Consider the following 23095-nt stretch of genomic DNA (forward strand, 5'->3'; position numbering starts at 1 on the left):
TCTTTAAGTCAGTCAATCACTTTACTCTTATACAGATAAAGTCCCCGACCAAAAATCGCGTGAGATGTCAAATTTTTCAGTCTGAGTGCATGTACTTTGGCGTTTCTGGTGGCAAATTTGCATTTTACATATTTTCCATTTTAGATATTATTTACAAAGTTCGAGCCTGCCGAAGTTAATGACTTGTTTTACTTTTAACCATTCGATCGCTTATCTCAAAAATTTATTTTTTCTTTAAATATTGATTAATGCAAATGAGCACTGCTTGTTTTTATACACTCCGCCATAGTATTGAGGGTATATCAATTACGTCATTCCCTATGTAACTCATTGAAATATTCATTTTCGACCCTATATATTATATATATTATTGGTCAGGTTGAAATTCTAAGAAGATCTAGCCCTGTCCGTACTTCCGTGTGTTGTAATCACGCTATCTTCTGAAGGAATTGAGATAAGTTGCTAAAATAGGCTTGTCTTTTGTCTGCAGGCAGGTCAAGTTCGAAGATGGTCTATATCGGTCTACGATTAGGCATTGCCCCCATATAAGGGTACCCCCGGTATTTTGAGGTTCTTGAGCGCATTTTTCAACTGAATTCGTTAAAATTTGGCACATTGGGTTCTTATTGGGTAGCAAATCTCTCCACTAAGAATTATAAATATAGGTCCACTTTTTCGGATTACCCCCATATAACGGTACCCCTAATTTTCTGTATTTTGGGGTTCTGGAGCGCGTTTTTCAAACGAATTCGCTAAAATTTGGTACATTGGGTTCTTATTTGGTACCAAATGTCTCCACAAAAAATTATAATTATAGGTCCTCTTTTTCGGATAGCCATAACGGATAGATATAACGGTACACCCAATATTCAGTATTTTTGGGGTTCTTGAACATTGGTACATTGGGGTCTTATTGAGTAGCAAATGTCTCCACTAAAAATTATAATTATATGTCCTATTTTTCGGATAGCCATCATATAACGGTGCACCATATATTCAGTGTTTTTGGGGATTTTGAACGTATTTTTCGAACGAATTGGCTGTAATTTAGTAAATGCAGTTCTTATTGGGTAGGAAATCTCTCCACTAAAAATTATAAATGTTGGTCAATTATTTCGGATAGCCGCCATATAAGGGTACCACCCCGAATCCCCTGTAATTTGGTGTTTTGTAGTCATATATGGTAACAAATCTACCTCCCAAATAATATTAATATTCGCCGCCATTTTTAGGGTAGCCCCCATAAATAACCCCACTGTTTTAAATTAAAACAGTTAACTGATTTTTCCGCCTTTTGTGAATGTTCTCATATGGCCGTATTCCACCATAGTATGGGGGATATTATTTATTGGAATTCTAAGACGATTTTCTACCTTCGGATGATATCGAAACAAAAAAAAAACTAGATCGTCAGATCAGAGAAAGAACTATATAATGATACTTACTGATTTTCGTTATTTTTAATATTTAGGGTGTAGGAAGTTCGGAAGTTCTAATGTTCGGTAATTTCTACACGTAAATGTAATCAATATTGGACACCCTTGAGGCGTAGCCCCACATATAACTTTGTCCTCTAAATTGCCGTATTTTAAGGATTTTATACACATGATGCAACCTACCAAGCGCCACCAATATCGGACCACGATTTGGGATTTTGAGATTTTAGGGAAAATCCCCAAATAAAAATTGCTGAAATTTTAATTTCGTGTTCGCTTGGTACAAGTGTCGGTATAGATCCATTTTTTTGGTATATTCCATATATTCCTCCATTATTCTGTAACATTAGAAGTCTCGACAGTATAACATAGTTGAAGGGTAAACGGCAAATGGCATTTTTCTATGTGTGAAAATTTAAGGAATTTAATATTAATATTTTTCATATTTCTGGTCGTCAGTACCAGACCACACTTAAAAAGGTCATTCGCTGTAGTATTGTTCCAAGTGGAATTTGGAATATTAATTTCATGTAATTGTCTGTATACGCATGGTTGAGGGTATTCAAAGTTCGGCCCGGTCGATCTTAAGGCTTTTTTCACTTGCGCATTTTTTTTGAGATTTTGAAAAGATCAATTTCTAAATTGTCTTAATGACAATCTTTTTATCTAAAACCTAATTTGGCAAATAATATTTCTCTTTAATTCAAATTTGAAAATACCCAATTATAAAATTTAAATTTAAATAAACAAATAAGCTATTTAATACTTAGTAAATATTATTAAAAGCAAACAGTATAAAAAAATATTTAACATCATTTTAAATAAACATCATCTACAATTAATTATAATGTATGTTTTTATTATTTATATATATATAAAAACAAATATTATTGGAATACAAAAATCTTATTAAATGCAAATTATAATAAATTATTTTCATTTCTTATGTATACAATCTGTAGAATGTTTTCCTTGTGTGGTAAAAGTATTTACTTATATATATATATGTGTGTGTGTTTCTTTGTCTTCAAATGTTATTATTAATGTTAAATTTATATGTATCATATATTTTAAATCGATATATGTTGTTCTTGAATTATGATGTTCTATTTTGTTTTTCCACTTATTTAATTATTGTTTCAATTTTTCTGTGTTTATGATTTTTTTTTTCATTAGAATATTTTGTTAAGCTAAAGAAAATAAAACCTCATTAGCATCTAGATATTATTTATATATAACTACTATTTGTTGTTATGAAGATGTATGAAATTAATTCTGTAAATATTTCTGCAAAATGTAACTATGAAAAAAAAACTACAACAAAATAAAAAAAAGTTCTAAAAAATGTTGTGTTTTTATACATAAACTATATATTTATTCTCTATTTGTTATATATATGATAATTTTAATATATTACAATTTAGTTTACCTTTTTTTAGCTAAAATAGTTTCAATTTAATTCGATTCATTGAATTTCCATTCCTTTTTTTGAATATGGAAATTATATATGTATTTGCGAGTGTAATTTAAATTTATTAATCAAAAAAAGGTCAAAGAGGTTAATAATTTTTAACAACATGTCATTCTGAGAATTTATGCAACAGAGATCTAATAAGAAATTTCAAAGCATCAAAAATACAATGAACTCCCGATAATGCGAACATTTAAACTGACATTAAAGTATTGAAAAAATTTGGGAATTAGCGGTTAAAATAAGCTGGTCGAATTGAAAATGTGAACAAATTCGAAAATATGAACTACCCCGACATTAATTAATTCACATTATCGAGAGTTCATTGTATTGGATGTTCACATTATCGAAAGTTCACTGCATTATATGTTTAGAGGAAGGACAAACCTCTACCCATTCTCGGTTAGAAACATTATTTTTTTAATCCAAAGATTATGCATCTGAACTAATATTGAAACTGAGAATATTTTCTTTAAAAATGTAATAAACTCAGTAAAATTAAAAAAAAATCAGCTGTACTGAATTCAGTATACCCTGCATAACTGGACTAACTTCGTTATTTTTAAATATTTTACAAAGGAAGTAAAGTTTGCAAATCAACACAATGGATCAATTGAATTTTGAAACTATTTTCAAATAAGAAAAACAAATTCAAAACTTTCATTTCTTTTTCCATATAAAAATGAATTTCCGAATCAAAAATGCAAATAAAATAAAAAACTAACCGCATGCCTTTTATGGTCTTTTTTCTTTTCTTTTCAAAATATACTTTGTTTGGAAAACAACACAATGACATTTATTATGCAAAAACAAACAAACCAACAAAAAAAAACATACAAACACTCACAACTACTACAACAAACGTGGTAATATGCGGGCGCCATCTGTAATCAATCCGTAATACAACCATTATATGATTATCGGAATATGGACGTGAATCTCTGGACCAACAACAATTTAACAATATTTATATTCATTTCTCTCATAAAATATTTGTTTTTTTATTATTGTTTTCCGTTTGCTGTGAAAATGTTGCATTCATTTTTGTTTGTTTTTCTTTCTTTGGATCGGAATGTATGTACTGTCAATGTTTGTTGTTGTAACACTTCCAATTAAAATCGACAAATTTACCACCACCATCACCACCATCATTATTGCCAATTCATACAAAATACACACATACACATAAACAAAATGGGACGCATAATTTTGCAAACGGACACGAAAATAACAACAACAACAAAACGCCCAATATCACCATTTATGGCTTTACCACACAGCTGCTGTTGCCGCTGCTGCAATGCGCGGTGTAGCCATACAACGTGGCCATGTCGGTATGGTCGGTGCTCCCTTCAATCCAGCCTTGGCTGCAGCAGTTGCCGCCCAACAACAGCAACAACGACAGGCGGCCGCTGTTGCAGTTGCGGCTGCCCAACAGCAACATCTTGGTCTACAACAAGCCCTACAACAGGCCCACCATCAGCAGACGCATCAACAGCCACAGGTTGCGGCAAATGCTGCTGCGGCTGCTAATGCGGCCGCAGCTGCTGCCGTCCTGCAACCCAGTGCCCAGCAGCAATTACAGACGCTTGCCCAAACGGCCACCGCCGCTCCAAATCCCCAACAATCGGCAATGGCCGCGTATGCCGCCCGTTTAGGTACAGCTCAACCGACAACACAACAACAGCAACAATCAGCTGCTGCAGCTTCAATGGCTGCGGCTGCAAATGCTGCCGCAGCGGCTAATGCTGCAGCAGCTGGTACCACATTGCATGGATATGCACCGTAAGTAGTTTTGAAATATTATATTCTGATTTTTACGTTTTCTTCTTTTTGTTGTATTGTTTTTTTAATTTCTTTTAATTATGTAACAATAGAATTTTTTTAATTATAATTTCTCACCTGTATGATTTTTCGTATGAAGAAAACGCCACAGAAAATAGAGAGCAATTATGTTTGTTTTTAGTATTTTCGTAAAATGGAGAAAAGTGAAAATGTTGTCAAGTCAAAATTTTTAATGCACAGTGTTTTTGTTTTAATTTCACATGGTTCGATGATGGATTTTCAAAAAACTAGAGAATTAAACTTCAGGAATTAAAAAAAAATATATAAATCGGACAACTTTTGAAATTTGGATAGTCCTAGCTGCATTACCCAAACAAAGTGGTTGAAGGTCTTCTCGCGAACATATTTCAAAGCCTAGGCCTCATGCAGGCTTAGGCCTCATTTAACTAAAGCCTTTCTCAAAATTTGTAATAAAAATAAATATGCCTCGGTGATTACCTATTAATTCGACGAACATTTCTTCCAAAAGTATATTCTCTACAATTGTATGAACTGAAAGTAGATCATAGATCAGACTAGAAAAAATCGCCGTGTGCGAAGGTTCTAGAGTTTTTTCACTGGATCTTGTATTTTTTCCAAAGTGCTTTCTCAGACCGAATGATGTAATATTCATCGTAATAATATGATAAGCGAGTGCCACTATATAATATACTAGCTTATACCAGCTACTTCGTTAGCGAATGTGGGAACTATTTAAACATGTATTAACATTTTCCCTTATTTTCACAGAAAACTGTGAATGTGTGAAGAAGAAATCAACATACACTCCAATCTCGACCATAATTAACATTTGAGTGCCATTTTGTGCCTAAACTACAGTGATCTCTCGATAATGTGAACACTCAAACTGACATTTAAGTAGTGAAAAAATTAGAGAATTTGCGGTAAATTTTGACCAAATATGAATTTTGCGAAAATATGAACTACCCCGACATTTTGGATGTTCAAATTATCGAGAGTTTACTGTACCTTCATACCTCAACACTATACGCCATTTTTGACAGCAGCAGAAATCTAGCTTTATACTAAATTTGGTACCATTTATTACCTTTTGTATGTTTGCAGTACTTCTTTCCAAAACTAATTCAAAGTTTCATAGTTCGAGCTCTATTGGTACACCCAAACCCAAATGTAGTACCAATTAGAATACACATTAATATAAATTTCCATAAGTACTCGCATAATTTAACAATTTCAGGATTCCAGCCTGATCGGTTCCCCAAATCCAAATTTGGTACCATCTAGTACACATAAGTACGAATTCCAGCATTCCGCAATCCTACGCTCCAACAGTAATCTTTATTCTAAATTTCAAGATTCCAGCTTTATCGGTTTTCCTAAATCTAAATTGTATTAAACTTTGTACCATTTAGTATACATAAATACGATTTTCTAAACCTAAATCCGTACGCATATTTCAGGATTTCAGTTTTGTCGGTTCACCTAAAATTCAATTTGTATAAAATTTAGTACCATTTAGTACGCATTACTTCAATAATCCAATTGAAATCACAGAAATCATTTAGTACGCATTACTTCAACAATCCAATAGAAATCATATTACCCAACGTCAGGATTCCAGCCCGAACGGTTTCCAAAAACTTCCTAAATTCCTAATTCCGGATTATCTAAATCCAAATTGTATCAAATTTAGTACCATTTTGTACATATTAGTACGAATTTCCAAACCTACACGCCAACTGTGATCCTAACACCAAATTTCAGAATTTTCAGATTTATCAATTCACGCCGAATTCAAATTGAAACCAATTTAGTTCCATTTAGTAGAAATAAATACAAATTTCCAAATTTCAGTATTCAAGCTCTATCGGTTAACCTACTCGAATTTGTACCAGATATAGTACCATTTAGTGCTGTTTTCGTACACACAAGTGCAAATTTCCAAAAGTACCTACATTCCCAATCCAACGTTAATGTAATTCAAATTGCAGGATTCCAGTTCCATTCGTTCCTCCAAATTAAAATTGTACCAAATTTAGTACTTATTGTGTACAAAAGTACATAATTCCTAAATCTATTCCTAATATCGACTCCGATAGTACTAAACTTATAGAGACTTGAAAAATCTTTTTCGACATTGGTTATCGCGACCAGTGTGCATCAGAGAACCTAAATCTTTCAATGGCGATAAAGCGCCAGCCTACAACACTCTAAAAAGAGTTGGTTTAACAGATTATGTAGTGGTCAACGCTCGTCCATCGACGTAGCCATAGGAGGGCTGGGGTTTCGAGCAATTTTTATTTTCACAATAAATTTAACAACAGCATAGTCTTTTTTTTCATTTTGTACCTGCGGTTATCCTAGAGAAGTGGTCGACCTTTAAATTGATAAAATTAATACTGGTTCTACGACAATGTCTAATAATAACATTGTCGTACTCTCAAATATTTCGCCGATTGCACATAACCGTAATTTATATCCACTTCAAGGGTAATGGTATAGGATATTGTATATTTGTCCCCTCCGATTGTGCTATTCCGCCAAATTTTCAATTGTAAAAATTATTATTATTTTTTTTTTCTTTTCTCCATTAACAATTTGCTCTCTATTATCTCGCCGCTCTCAAAGATTGTCACTAATTATGTTGCATACTTGTCTTTTTTTCTTTGAAAATAAAATCGCATTCCGCCTTTCTACATCATACATATTTATATGCGTATAGTTTGTAGTTTGCGCTTAACTAAATCCAAATCAACCTGAAAAAAAACTGAAAACTCAAAATAGTATCCCTGATTGAGATGTTGTAGATTTAAAGTTCTTGTGTTTGGTTTGGTTTTCTTTGTTTTCATTTAAAAAAAATATTTCAATTTCGTTTTTTGGGGTTCTTGTACTTGTAATAATATTATTATCCTAAATAATAAAAAAAACAACAATAATAATAAATATCTACAATATTAGCACAAATGTTCTTTAATTTCGAATTTCAAATCAATGGTCATTATTTAATTGCATTTATATTTATTCTTCTTTTTTTTAATAACATAATGTCTTAACTTATAAATATGTAATTTACTACTACTTTTGCATCGACAACAACTACAACAACAGCAACAAATTACTATTACAAAGTAATGGCTTTTGTCTAATTATGTATTTTAATAATGATTATGATGATAATGATTATTATTATAAATAGCATCAGCAACGACAACAGCAACAACAAAGCAAATTATTCTAGCAATTATAAACATTAGCATTTATTTACTAAACCAATATTAATTAGTTTTCAATTTGAATTTCAAAACAAAAAACAAAAACATCATCAACAACAACAATTTGAACACAAACGCAAGATAACCGCAACTTATTAAGGTATTTGTGTGTGTATGTATATGTGTGTGTGTGTGTCTGTTCTTTTTCTTTTCTCATAAAAGCATGTTTGGTAACCAAAACAAAAAAAACAACAACCAGAACCTGAATTTAAAAACTTGGCAGTTTGAGAATTAATTATGTGTTTATTTGAATATGATTATGACAAGTAAAGTATGTATTTCATATTACAACCGTATGTACTTACAGAGATGCGTTGAAGGGATTTTTAGAGCTACATTTTGATTATTAATTTTATTATTATTATGTAACTAAATACAATGTAAAGCAACCACAAAAAAAAACATACAACAACACTATGTAGTAAACCAAAAAAAAAAGAAACAACAACATATTCATTATTTTCAATATAGTTACAGATAGTATGCAAAATGTGTTAAGTTCAATTTATTATACCCTTCACCACACTGCGGTACAGGGTATTATGTCTTTGTGCATATGTTTGTAACAGGCCAAAGGGAACGAGATAGACACATGGTTCCTTTTGAGAATATGCATAGAATCACTTTCCGCCCGTCTGTCTTTCCATGTTAAATAGTAATCAAAGTACAGGTCGCATTTATGATACGAATTGGATGAAATTAGGAACAGCTCATTCATTTGATCCAAGGACGAACCATATTGATATTTCGATACCTATATATATTTCGTCCGATTTAATGTACATGGTGTACCAAAGTCGCTATATATCTCTCGATTTGCACGAAATTTGGCATAACGTACTGAATTCCGGTTTAATGTAAATGGTGCCCTCAAGTCCCTATATATCTCTCGATTTGCACAAAATTTGGCATAGCGTACTGAATTAAGTCTAGAATGACGTGTGTTATGTTTCATGAAAATCGATTCAGATTTAGATATAGCTCCCATATATATTTTCGTCCGATTTAATGTAAATGTTGCCCCCAAGTCCCTATATATCTTTCGATTTGCACAAAATTGAGCATAGCGTACTGAATTACATCTAGAATTATGTGTGTTAAGTTTCATGAAAATCGGTTCAGATTTAGATATAGCTCCCATATATATTTTCGTCCGATTTAATGTAAATGGTGCCCCCATGTCCCTATATATCTTTAAATTTGCACGAAATTGAGCATAGCGTACTGAATTAAGTCTAGAATGATGTGTGTTATGTTTCATGAAAATCGGTTCATTATTATATATAGCTCCCATATATATTTTCGTCCGATTTAATGTACATGGTGTACCAAAGTCTCTATATATCTTTCGATTTGCACGAAATGTGGCATAGCGTACTGGATTGAATCTAGAATGATGTGCACTAAATTTCGTAAAAATCGTTTAGATATAGCTGCCATATATATTTTCTTTCGATTTGATGTAAATAGTGCCCCCCAAGTCCTTATATATCTTTCGATTTGCACGAAACTTGGCATAGCGTACTGAATTGAGTCTAGAATTAAGTTTCCAGATTTAGATATAGCTCCTATATATATTTTCATCTTTCGATTTGCACGAAATTTCACCTGTAAATCGGAACAAAGTGCAGTCGGGTGATACCCTACAAAACAACAATCACAGAACATGGAATTTCTGCGGATCACAACGCCGCTCCCCGTGTGAAATTTTATGATGTTCGGGTCATCATTGTGGCCTCTAGGGCGCGACCAATTAAAAAACAAACAGCCGAAAGTTAAAAGTGACGTTTTTTGTTAGAACCGAACCAACATGCAAAATATCGTGTTTATTAGTCCATTCATCAAAGGAATTTGGAAATGGAATTTACTCAAGTCGGCCAATCATCAACAATGGCTACGTCAACTAGCAAAGATGTCGCTCGGAAAACCCATGAATTATTTTTACAAATCTCCCCCCAACGTAGGACCGTTTGAGTGGTTTATGGTACGGCAAGGTCATCGAACCGTAATTTTACATTAAAAAGTGGGCTGTACACATCTTTATTGATAAGGGCATTTCATTAACTTTGAAAATCGAATTTTACAAATTCAATACCGCTGGTTGCATGGGCAAGGAAGTAAATTTATATTTTAATTCCTTAAAGATGGTAATCACAAAAATATAACGAAAAAGCTCAACTCTTGCAAAAAATCTCTTCCGGAACTAACGAACCTATCTGAACTTAACACGTTTGCATTCTAGAACAACGATGACATTTGTTTTGTTAATATGTAACAGTCAACCTCTCTTTCTCTCTATATATATATTTTTCTATATTACTCATGTTAACACACGATAATGAGAAAACCACAACAACAGCAAAAAATTGTTCTTATACATTTTGTTATATTAATTTAGCTTTTAGTAATTAATTTGTTTGTTAATTGATTTGAGATATCATATTTCTTCTCTAAATATTATATAATTATATTGTTGTTATGAACTTGCAATATTACTACAAAAGCAGCAACAATTCGTACTAAAATTATTTAAAAAAAAAAAAACAATCAACAAAGCATCCTTAGGTTTAATTAAAACAAATAATAATGCAAAACAAAACTGATGTTTTTCTTGTAAATAGCTGTAATATTTTTTAATGAAAGTATAATGCCCACAAATTACAAAAATAAAAAAGAAATGTTGATTATGTTTAATGGGGACCCACTGTGTGCATGTTAATTAAACGAAACCAAACAAACCTACATACAAACTTATTATAATTATATAATCTATTTCTTTCTCTCTATCAAACTCTTTCTCTATATTATAAATTTCCTGTTTAATTTATACATATATTTTTATCTCTATTACTTTGTATTACTATTTGAATTTGGTTTTTGTTTAATAATTAATTTTTGTGATGAATGCCGTGTAAAAGGAAGAGAAGAGGTACTTTGTTTTTTTCGCTCTATCTCTCGATCTGTCTTTCGGTACTCCCCCACCAGCAACATTGTGGAGAATACCCAACGAATTGTATTACAGTTCATATCGTTGTGCTACACCACCCACCATCAATCAATCAACATTTCCATTTGTCACAGTTTCATTTTAACATTTTATTCTCTCTATCGAAGTGTATGTGTAAAGCAAATAAGAGCAGATAAATATTGCATATTTCTAGGCGCATGTTAATGTTTGTCATATTTTTGAGCAAAAAATATTACGGTTGCAAAAAAAAAACAAAACAAATCATATAAATGTATATCAGTTTTTGTGTTGTTTTTTTAGTTTTTTTTATTAAATTTCAATAACTTTAAATTTTATGATTTGTTTACGGCTCGAAGGGTTTGATTAGCAGATTTTTGTATTAACATTTATTTACTTATGCGTAATTTTGTTTGTATGACTGCAATTATTTTTTTTCTTTTGTAATCACACATCATTTCATATTTTTGTTTTTTTTTCCTATTATATTAATTATCTATCATCTTACAAAAAAATATATATTGATAATTTATAGACTACAGCAAAAATGAAATAGTATATACTTTTTAGAAGAGTCAAATAAAAAATTAAATGTAAGACTTGCTGCGTATATATTTATGCCATAATAAAAACAATAACACTGTGCTACAAAATAACAAAAAAAATTTTTTCAGGGGTTCTATTGTACCAATTCTGTTTAGTTGAAGTCCCTGGACCACGAAAATACCTTTGGTTTTTCTGGGTCACTTCGAAAATTAATTTTATAACGGTAAATATAGAGAAAAACGCGGTTTCATGGATTTTCCATTTGAAACTTAAATAACTTATTTACTTTATAACGGATTTATACTATTCTTTTTTTCTATCGAAGAGTACAATTTTTCCTTTCAAACAAGATATATATTTGGTAAATCGGTTGAGGATTGGCTGAGTTACAGCGGTTGAAATGTGAAAAATACGTATAAAATGACAAAATTTACTTTTCTTCGGGCTGTACGACGAAATTATGATATCAAGCCATATAAGTTTTATTATATTACGGGGAAGAAAATTAAATTAGCTTTCGAAAATGATAAAAATCAAAAAAATCGGTTAAAAAATGAATGACTTATACACATTTTTGTATTGATTCTATGCATATTCTCTAAAGGAAATATGGGTCTATCTCGTTTCCCTTTGCCTGTTGCAAACATAACGGTTTGTAACAGGAAACGATACAGACCCATATTTCCTTTAGAGAATATGCATAGAATCAATACAAAAATGTGTATAAGTCATTCATTTTTTAACCGATTTTTTTGATTTTTATCATTTTCGAAAGCTAATTTAATTTTCTTCCCCGTAATATAATAAAACTTATATGGCTTGATATCATAATTTCATCGTACAGTCCGAAGAAAAATAAATTTTGTCACTTTATGCGTATTTTTTCACATTTCAACCGCTGTAACTCAGCCAATCCTCAACCGATTTACCAAATATATATCTTGTTTGAAAGGAAAAATTGTACTCTTCGATAGAAAAAAAGAATAGTATAAATCCGTTATAAAGTAAATAAGTTATTTAAGTTTCAAATGGAAAATCCATGAAACCGCGTTTTTCTCTATATTTACCGTTATAAAATTAATTTTCGAAGTGACCCAGAAAAACCAAAGGTATTTTCGTGGTCCAGGGACTTCAACTAAACAGAATTGGTACATTAGAACCCCTGAAAAATTTTCGTGTCGCACAGTGTAATTAATACTATTTTAAAATTCAACTGCAGTTCATATATATATGGGCAATATTGCCAATTTTTTAACATAGCTGAAGCGGAGGTTCACCCCTTTATAACTCGGGAACTACTTAAGTATATGAAAAAAAGTGAATAGTTTTGGGTTAATTGATCTGTCCTTGCACACTGTTCATGCCATTGACCTCCAAACTTTATCTTGGTGGAAGCTGTGTCTACTTTAATGTAAAAAAATGTGTAAAAACAGGTTGAGGCGAACCAGTTTTTTTATGTTCTCTATCTATTTGTGACTAAGCCACTCATTGCACGGTCTTCGTGTCAAAAGAAAACTAGAAGTCAACAAAATGGGGACTACGCCCCTTATGTATCATTTTTCAAAATTTTAACTGCATCTATCTTTAAATGATGCTGACATTTTGAAGCTCGATTTTGAGTGTTTTTTGAATTTTACTTCTAGCTTTAATACGCAAACAGGAATTTCTAAAAATCGGTTATAAGATTATTGTAGTCCCGAATCTGCGTAATTTGATATGTATTTTGTGTATGTAGTATGCACAGCTTCAGAGTAATACTCATCCGAAGGTGCGAATTTTGTACGATCAAAATTCTAAAAAACCTATTCTTCGGGCCAAATTTTTAGATCTGTCAACTGAATGATATGGATACCCGCGATCAATAAGGTTTTTTACGTTTCGGATGATATAAAATCTTCTTCGTGAAAATCCATCTACTAGAACGGCGGGAACTGGCCTTCCAAAAACACGAAATTTGGCAAAAAATGTTTTTGAAAATATCGCGGATTTATTTGCGTTTTCTGTGTATCATTTCCGCTTCAATAAATGACCTCATACGGATTTTGATCTTTTTCGAAAAGAGAACTTTAAAAACTTCAGCCGAAAGAGAGATGTACCCAATTTATCTCAAAAATAGTGTGAGCTGGCACATCCATGGTTCTTAATGGACCACATTGAAATCGGTATAGATCGATGTATTTTTTTAGGGTGAACACCGAAATCGGATGCGCGTTAATGGCATATGGAGTTTTCGGAAATTATTCGCGTTTTACGATTTTTTGGGTACTTCAATGTAACGTGCGGCACATCTTAGCCGTCAAATAAAATTTCGCAAAATATATATGGATTGGAAGATAAACTTCAGTACTTCCTGGAAACCGCATGCGCATCAAATGATTTTGAGAATTACGCGAGTTAGACGCAATTTATCTCAAAAATAGTGTGAGCTGGCACATCCATGGTTCTTAATGGACCACATTGAAATCGGTATAGATCGATGTATTTTTTTAGGGTGCACACCGAAATCGGAAGCGCGTTAATGGCATATGGAGTTTTCGGAAATTATTCGCGTTTTACGATTTTTTGGGTACTTCAATGTAACGTGCGGCACATCTTAACCGTCAAATAAAATTTCGCAAAATATATATGGATTGGAAGATAAACTTCAGTACTTCCTGGAAACCGCATGCGCATCAAATGATTTTGAGAATTACGCGATTTACACGCAATTTAAAATGTATATTTCATAATATTATTTTATTTTAACATTTATTCCTATTTATAGAATTCTAAGATTTATCGGAAGGGTCTTGATATAATCCTCAAGGCGTATACTTATACACAAAAAGTGATTATTATTATATATGTCAATTTTTCGGCGAAATTCGGTTAAAATAGCAGAATAACCCAAACATTTTTTTCTGAAATTTCTTGTATACAATTAAAAAAATTAATATGAATACATTATTTTTTCGAACCAAAAACAAATAATTTTCCCCAATATCTTGTTTTGTTGTCGCTTTGATTTAGAAACCGCTACACGGACTTGTGTGATTTTGATATCATTTGATTCACCATCGTGTTTAGATTATGTACATATTTTTAAATTAATTTTTAGGATGATACATGACATTAATATAATGAAAATATTGATGTAATCTCCTATATTTTTTTATTTTTCTCATATTTCGCGAAGATGTGCACCTTTTTCGCGAATATTATAATATATTCATATTCTTATTTTACGGAGGAAGATATATATCAACGTTTTTGGTCAATATAATAAACGGTGTAATTTTAAGATTTTTTTCTTATGCCCAAAATTAAAACCTCGATAACTTTTGCGCGCATCAACCAAAAATTTGATCGCGAACGGTTTCGGAGTCAGAACATTTTTCTCTATATGCGTACCAAAAATCATAGATGTGCCACAAAAACAAAAAAGCTGATTTTTTGAAAATGGAATATTAAAAAATTGGCAATATTGCCCATATATATCACTGGAAATCTAAAATACTTAGGTTATGTTCATTTAATGTTTAAATAATTCCTATATTTTGTGATATATGAATACAAACTGATTTTGCAAAATGATACAGATTTGAAGTTTCCATGTTTCGAGTGGACATTGTAAAATTATTGTAGAAGCTTTTCATACAATCAATACTTCAATCTAACCCGTTTTAACGGATCAAAGATCTTTCAATGTGAGATGAACAAATAACTGATTGTAAATTTAACAAAAAAAATTTACTCATTTAAAGTAATCTTCCTAATATATAATATACTTTTTTTTATTATCTCCTTAATCATAGCAAATAAAATAAATCATGGGAATCTGTTCGGTAGACACGTATCAAAATCGACCTTGTGGATATATATATATATATATATAATTAAAAATACAGCTCAAATTATTCGATTTTCAACAAATATTTGAGGTGGAAATCTATACAGTACCAATATTTGTATACAGTCTAAGTTATTTACACCCTATTATATTCGTTCGTATTCCATTGATTTTTGGTATTCCATGAATTAAAATTTGTAAAAATTTTTATAAAAACAACAAACTGGGATTCAGACTGACTATGTTCCAAAATCAAAATACAAATGGTATCCCAAATAAACCGCCGCCAATACTACGGATTTCTGACTTCTTCTTGTTCACATGGGTGCAAGGGTTAAGTGTACAGTCCTATTTTTTAACCCTTTCATGCCCACAGCCAACAAAATGTGTTAAAGCTTATATTCTTAAGGCCTCACGTCGAACATTTCTATAACACATTTTACACCTGGATTCCTTACACTATAATTTTCATAGTTAGAGTCGCGTGTCACTTGACACACATCATGACAAACAGCTGATTTGAAATAAGCTCGGAAAAGATACGTTTACAAAATGGTCCTCTTAAATTAATCAACAAAATAATGATATTACAGAGTCTTTCATACATATACTTGGTAGTACATAAACATTGTACCGGATTTAGTTGAACCAGTGGGTTTGAAATGTCAATTACATTGAATATTTGCCGAATAAAACGGCATATTCATTAGAACTTTTTACCGGGTTGACCTACTTTATGAGGATTTATTTGACAAATATCCAAAGAAATTGACAATTGAAACCCACTGGGTTAACGAAATCCGGTTAAATGTAAACGTACTATTAATCATCATAAAGTAGGTTAACCCTGCAAAAAGTTCTAATGTACATGTAAAAAAATTATAATGTAATTATCGCTAGAATTAACGAAGTTACTAAAAATTACAGAACGACAACGAAGTTCGCTTCCAACTGTTAGCACACAACTTGCACTAAAACTATTTATTTTAGATTAGATGTTGTGCACGGCATCAACTAGTTTTATTGTACCACGAGTCAGACTCGTGGAAATACGTCAAAGGGTTAAAAACGAATGCAATTTATATTTTTTGGCATCAGCAAAGTATGATGTTAACGTTTATTTTTGTCTTTGTTGTGCAGAAGTTCGAAAATTTCAAATAACGTGAGAAGCAGAAAGGGAGTTAACTTCTGAGGAGAAGAGTATGTGTAAAGTGTAAAAAACTCACCGTGTTTACCAGAGCATACCCGTATGCCCTCTAAATCGACTAGATTTGTAAATCGAGATATCAAATCCTGGCGGTTTAGACTAGTATTAAAATTCAATAAAATGAATTTGTCAGCTGTTATTTGTTTGCGTATACGTACACATTTCACTGTGTGCAATTTTTTATAATTTTGTTAGTAATTGCCCTCCATTAGGTCAGAAATGCATAAGACATTTGGTGTTTTTGAATTAAATTAATCAATTTTCAGCAGCTGGCATATTTTTTATTATTTTGGATATTAACTAATTTTAAAGCATACTTGAGGATTTTTGATGCAGAGACAGGGTTGTATTCCAAGATATATAGAGATATTGAGTGCACGTTTAGCCTGCCTTTTAAATCGGGTCGCTTTATAAATCGAGATTCAAATCTTATCTTTGTAGACTAGTAGTAGAATGAAATGAAGTTGATTTGTCAGCTGTTAGTTGTTTACGTATACATACACATTTCACTGCTTCCATGATTTCGGTAGCAATTTGTTGTCAATCAATATTTTCATATTTTTGTTAGGAATTGCCCTCTATTAGGTCCGAAATGCACAAAAACCATTGTCGTTCTAAATTATAGTAATATTTATTATGAATACAAGCAGAAAATAAATTTTGACATACTTTTGTTAGGTAGTTATTTTTTGAATTTGAACTATTTTTAAAGCACACTTTAAGGAGAAATGATTTTTTTTAGGGACAAAAACCAGGGTTGTATTCCAAGTTATTTCGTGTTAACATAAGATTTTGTGCAAATTGAGATATTGAGTGGGTTAAATTTTGTGTGGTAAATGGAGTAAATTCAGCTCGATTTAATAGCGCCTTAATTTTGTATGGTAAAATGTATGGTAAAATGAGCTCGATCTAGCAATTAAATCGAGCTAATGCCCTTTATCACGATAAAAGCTGTACTCAAAACGCGCCATTTGATCTCCATAATTAATGGAGCTATAATATATAGTTAGGGGTTAATATTTTTATAAATTTGTTATTCAGAACAACTTTTACTTAGTCCTTTGAACTCCATTATTAAGGAAGCTATGACAAATAGTTTGTATATATAAAAGAATACCCATTCATTCGGGATATTTAGTACATTCAAATCTGAAACATACAATTATACAAGGTAGGAAGTTTTGAGCATTTAGATATTGATTCATCCATCATATTTCTTCTTACCAATGTTGTAAAATTAATCTTGTAACAAATGGATTTTAGAATATATTTTTTATAATTTTCTAAACATTTCATACACAATCACACATTTTGTATACGACTTTGGCATAATAAGTCACGATATGAAAAAAATTGAAATTTATAAGTATATATAATCTACTATAAATAATTGTTCCATGAATAACACGAAAAGCAAATCCTGCTTATATGAATAAAAAACAAAAAAAAATATTTTAAAAAGCGTGTACACCTTCTAAATCGATTCATTTTTTTTTTAAGTAGAAGAAATAAATCTTAGCTGTTTAGACTAGTATTAAAATGATTTAAAGTCTGTCAGCTGATATTTGTTTACACATTTCTAAATCTACGAATGGATGGCATACGTTTGTTTCAGATCCCATTTCTGTAAGAATCAGTGCGAAAGATCCATTGGTATTAAGTAAATCGACTAAAATCTATACCAACTCAAACATTTTTATTACAAAAAGTAGTTTTTTTTAGAAAAAAAAATCTTTACATTGCTCACGTTTTGTTTTTCTATATTATCATTAGGGTTAATCACATACTATGGAATTTTTTGGTGAGATTTTTCTCAAATTTACATTCAATAAATATAATAATAATATTTAGTAATTTCTAGTCCTTATCTCAAAAGTCGCTGCGGCTTCAAAGTATTTCTACAATTTTTGGAAATGCGCCCTTATCAAATAACAATACACATTATCCCGATAAAAAAACTGTTGTCAAAACAAACATTGAAAATAATGTTTAAAGTTAAATTCGTACAATTCGAATTTAGATCATTTTAAGTACTGTCGTGACAGATTCTGTCATCAAATATTTATTGAGAAACGCATAACTAGAGCTATAATTTGGATTTTTCGTTTTTTTTCGATTTTTTTTTAACTTTTTGTCTAGTAAAAAAATCAAAATATTTCAAAGCAAAAGAATAATTTATAATTTTATTATAAAAAACAATTGTAATTTCAAAGCAAAATAATATTTTAAAATATTACTATAAAACATTTTATTTAAAAACACATATGGAAAATAGTATACAAATAAGTTATGTTAAGTATAATCATAATTGTATTTATAAACTATATACATTATAAAATTATTAAACATCAAATTGTATGCAAATTTATATTATATACTTTATAAGGTATACCAAGTATGAGTTTACATGTACGTGTAAAATTAACACATGCACACAGGCTGGAAGCAATTCAATTGATTATATAATTGGATTGGACTACTGTGGATCCCTCTTTTAACAGCCATCAACAGCCTTGTATATTACAAATATTTAAAGAAAAACATGTATTTGACAGAAATATGAAAATTTTATGGTCTAGGAATACCACATGAAATTGGGAAAAGAAAAATAAATCGAACACATATATTTACAAACAGAAATACTTCTCTTGCCAATAAATTGTGACTTCTCAAAGAAATAAAGAAAAAACACGTGCATCAGAAAAACAAATGAATTTTGCTTTTAAGTACTCTCTACGAATACTATTCCAAGTATAAATGCCCCCCAAAAAAGAAATTAAGTTTCTTGTTTAATTACAAGTCCATCGAATTTCTTAGTTTACAAAAAATACAAATTTGTCTTTTCGAACTTTTCCTTTTCACAGCGTTTACTTTGATCCATACCTAGCAGCCGCTGCAGCATCTGCTGATCCCAACTTACGTTTTCAGGTAAGTGCATTGGTTTTATAAAACAAAAGTCTTTGTTTAGGTTTACTTTTATATATGTAATAAATATTTTATTATCATTTAGATCAATAAGGAATACAAATTTAGATTAAGTCTCTCTCAGATATAAGTGTTTTCCTTTTTATTTAAATCACACACAATTACAAGAGTAAGTGTGTGTGTGTGTACGTTTTATTGTCTTAAACAAGACAATTTATGTTTTTTTTTTATCTTTGATTTTGTTTGTTTGACTCGAATACAACAAGAATTATATAAAACAAAAATACATAACATTTTGCAGGCAGCCAAACCGGTCAACGAAGTTCCAGCAGCACAGCCAGCAGCAATTATAAATGTAATCATTGTTTTGTTTTTATTGTTATTATTCATATAAAATATTCTATAAAAAGTTGTATTGTAATTATTATATAATTTATTATCACATCTACTACTACTATTCTTATTACAATTATGGTCACCATTGAAAAAAAAAAAACGAAAACGAAAGAAAAACATTCATCACTTATTATTTTTCTTGTCGTTGACTCACACATCCCATTATTTTAATTTTGTCATTGTTGTTATTTTCTAAAATTACTGTTATCATTATTATTCTTATTATAATTACCTTGTAAAATTAGTTGTACAAAACAAAACAACACTTTTTGCTGTGGTCCCCCTGAAAGTATGCTTCATTTGTTTGTTAATATAAAGAAATAGTATTTTTCTCAATTATCCGCTCCTAAGAACAATTTTTTTCTTTGACTGCCATCAAATTTCTTCTGTAAATGTACATTTTGTATTTTTATGAAATTTTATTTGTTTTTTTTTTATTTGTTTCTTTCTTCTCCTTTTGTAATTTGTTTATGGTTTTGGTTTATGGCTTTTAATTTGTATTGATTATTATCAAAACTAAAAAAAAATTGCATAAATAAGTACTGAAATTTAGTTAGATGGGATAATAATAAAGTTATAGGGTATAGCAGCATGTGCTTGAAAATAAAATCGATCACCATGAGGAAAAAAATTTCGCGGGATATACACTGGTGGCCAAAACTAAAGCAACTCAAATTGCAAGTTTAATAAATGACGCATAACATTTTCAAAAATAAAAATATCGTGTTGGTTTTTTAATCGAGTACTTTAAAACAACAAAAACATAATTGCAAGGCCAATGACGCATAACATTTTCAAAAATAAAAATATCGTGTTGGTTTTTTGATCGAGTTTTTGTTGTTTTAAAGTACTCGATACTTTAAAACAACAAAAACATAATTGCAAGGCCATTATGAAATAAATAATACTTTATGAATAAGGTTATTGTCTCATTTTTTGCTTGGACAAAACTAAAGCAATTGTACAATACAAACAGATGCTCTATAATTATTTTACAATTACTGAGTTTCGGTTTCTACACCTATTTCGATTCTTATAGATCAAATTTAAATGGATTTTATTACAATAGCATGAGTCTGGTTTTCAATTTTGACCTACAGCCAAATAAATAACATAATGGTTAGAAACAAATACAGTACTCCAATAAAACAGCTAATTACCAGTGATTGTAAAAATAATTTATCACAGAAAATGATTTCGGAGAAATACTCCATTAATAAATAAGCTATTTGTCGAATTATAAGTTGATTTTATTCGACTATATCAATAGTGAATGTTCAGCACGGAGGAAGAGGCTGCAAAAGAACATTAATCCGTACTGATCATATCAGTAAAAAGCGTACGAGAACGTGTACGAGGCATATATGCCCGGAAACTATCATAAACATTCTTTAATTTCTGAAAAAATCGGAAAGCCAGATTGTCTTTCGCAAAAGCTCGTACTAATTGCAATCCGACTCGGTGGGAAATATTATACTCTCGAATAAATTAAAGTTAAATATTAAAGACTCAGACAAGAAACAAAAATATTGCAAGGTTACTGGGAAGCCCAATAATGGTATTGGACTGTTTTTCTTTTTATGGAATTCGATATATTTACGAGATTTATTAAGTAATGGATCGGATTGTTTATACAAATGTGTGGGAAAACGCAATGGGTCCCTTTGCTGAAGAAAATATAACGCTTGTTTGGGAGTTTCAGATTGACAATAATCTCCAAACATATACCAAAACATGTCAAAGATTGGTTGCGGGAGTCAAAAATCCGAGTTTTATCATGGCTATCACAATCATCAGATTTTTACCCAATAGAGAAATCTTTGGTGTATCATAGATAGCAAAATCAAAAGAGTTTCACAAGCAAGTAGACTTAACCTCTTCCAAAACTTTCAAGTATTTTATTCATTGTTTCAATGCCTTGTAGATGTGTTGCCGTAATGAAAAATAATGGCTTTGTTGCCGATTACTTGCAAAATTTTGCTTATTTATAAGAAAAAAAATCAAAAAGTTGCTTTTGTTTTGACCATACAAAAATTACGTCAATTTAGTTTTCCATAGAATATTTTTATATCTAAATAAATTGTGCGATTATATTTGTTGTTTCTTTTTTTTATACCCTTCACCACACTGTGGTATTATGTCTATATGCATATGTTTGTAACAGGCAAAAGGAATCGAGATAGACCCATGGTTCCTTTTGAGAATATGCATAGAATCACTTTCTTAGTCGATTTATGCATGTCCGTCCGTCCGTCCATGTATTTTTGTGAACAAAGTACAGGTCGCATTTATGATCCGATTTTGATAAAATTTGTGACATGCCACTTGTTTGGCCAAAGGACGAACCCTATTGATATTGGAGAAAATCGGTTCAGACTTAGATATAGCTCCCATATATACTTTCGTCCGCTTTTATGTAACTGGAGCACCAATATTGGTCCTATTGAGAAAACATTTTGAACAGAGTATTGAATTAGGTCTAGTTTTATATATGCCAATTTTTGTTGAAACCGGTTCAGATAGTTTCATCCGATTTTATGTAAATGGAACACCATACTTCCATACGTCCGATTAAGGCACAATTTTGCACAGAGTACTGAATTAGGTTCGGATTGATGTATCCGAAGTTTTGTTGAAATCGGTTCAAATGTAGATGCAGATTGACGTATGCAAAGTTTTTTTTTTAATCGGTTCATATTTAGATATTGCTCCGATTTTATGTCAATTTTTTCCGATTGAGACAAAATTTTGCATACCGTATTGAAGTTACTAATTTTTAGTTCACATATATATCAAATATTTTCACGTAGTTAATTTCGTCTGGTCCTCCAAAGATATAATGTCTATTATATCTAGAGAATAATGTATATATGAGCATCCCAAATACCCAAATTGGTGAAGGCCCCGATCAACTTTTGAACTTTCCTTACGGCTTTTTTAATGAATAAATTATCTATTTATTTCTGAAAAAACTTTCACTATAACTTTATTTTCAAAATAATAGTTAAAGGTCATGTATTCAGTTCGCAGTTTTAGTTGCATTGGATTTGGCCACCAGTGTTCATAGTTCGTGCCAGAGTCAATAACAGTTTCTTCTGACATGTTTTCTGCAAATATTAGCATAGATAGATGCGGATGAAATGTTGCTCCATTAACAAATCATGATTTCATGATATTAGATAAAACATCTACCTTAGGTTATTAGCTAGCGTTATTTAGGAAATAATCTTTGTCTAACCTTA

General features: G+C 30.8%; 1 protein-coding gene across 5 annotated transcripts in view; it reads left to right on the forward strand.

Moving 5' to 3' along the window:
• LOC133331192 (antifreeze protein Maxi) overlaps positions 1 to 23095 on the forward strand; it is a 64898-nt gene that overhangs the window by 36184 nt on the left and 5619 nt on the right. For 4 of the 5 annotated variants that reach the window (XM_061539591.1, XM_061539592.1, XM_061539593.1 and 1 more), the window contains 3 exons: positions 4188 to 4692; positions 19397 to 19460; positions 19759 to 19812. In XM_061539591.1, the coding sequence (XP_061395575.1) occupies positions 4208 to 4692; positions 19397 to 19460; positions 19759 to 19812 (603 nt within the window). In that variant the 5' untranslated portion in view covers positions 4188 to 4207. The remainder of the gene's footprint in view (positions 1 to 4187; positions 4693 to 19396; positions 19461 to 19758; positions 19813 to 23095) is intronic. The other variant, XM_061539594.1, reaches the window with a different exon arrangement.

Source organism: Musca vetustissima, unplaced genomic scaffold (genome assembly GCF_032173495.1).
Source record: "Musca vetustissima isolate MV318-11 ecotype Yass unplaced genomic scaffold, APGP_CSIRO_Mvet_v1 utg17906, whole genome shotgun sequence".
Taxonomy (NCBI): Eukaryota; Metazoa; Arthropoda; class Insecta; order Diptera; family Muscidae; genus Musca; species Musca vetustissima.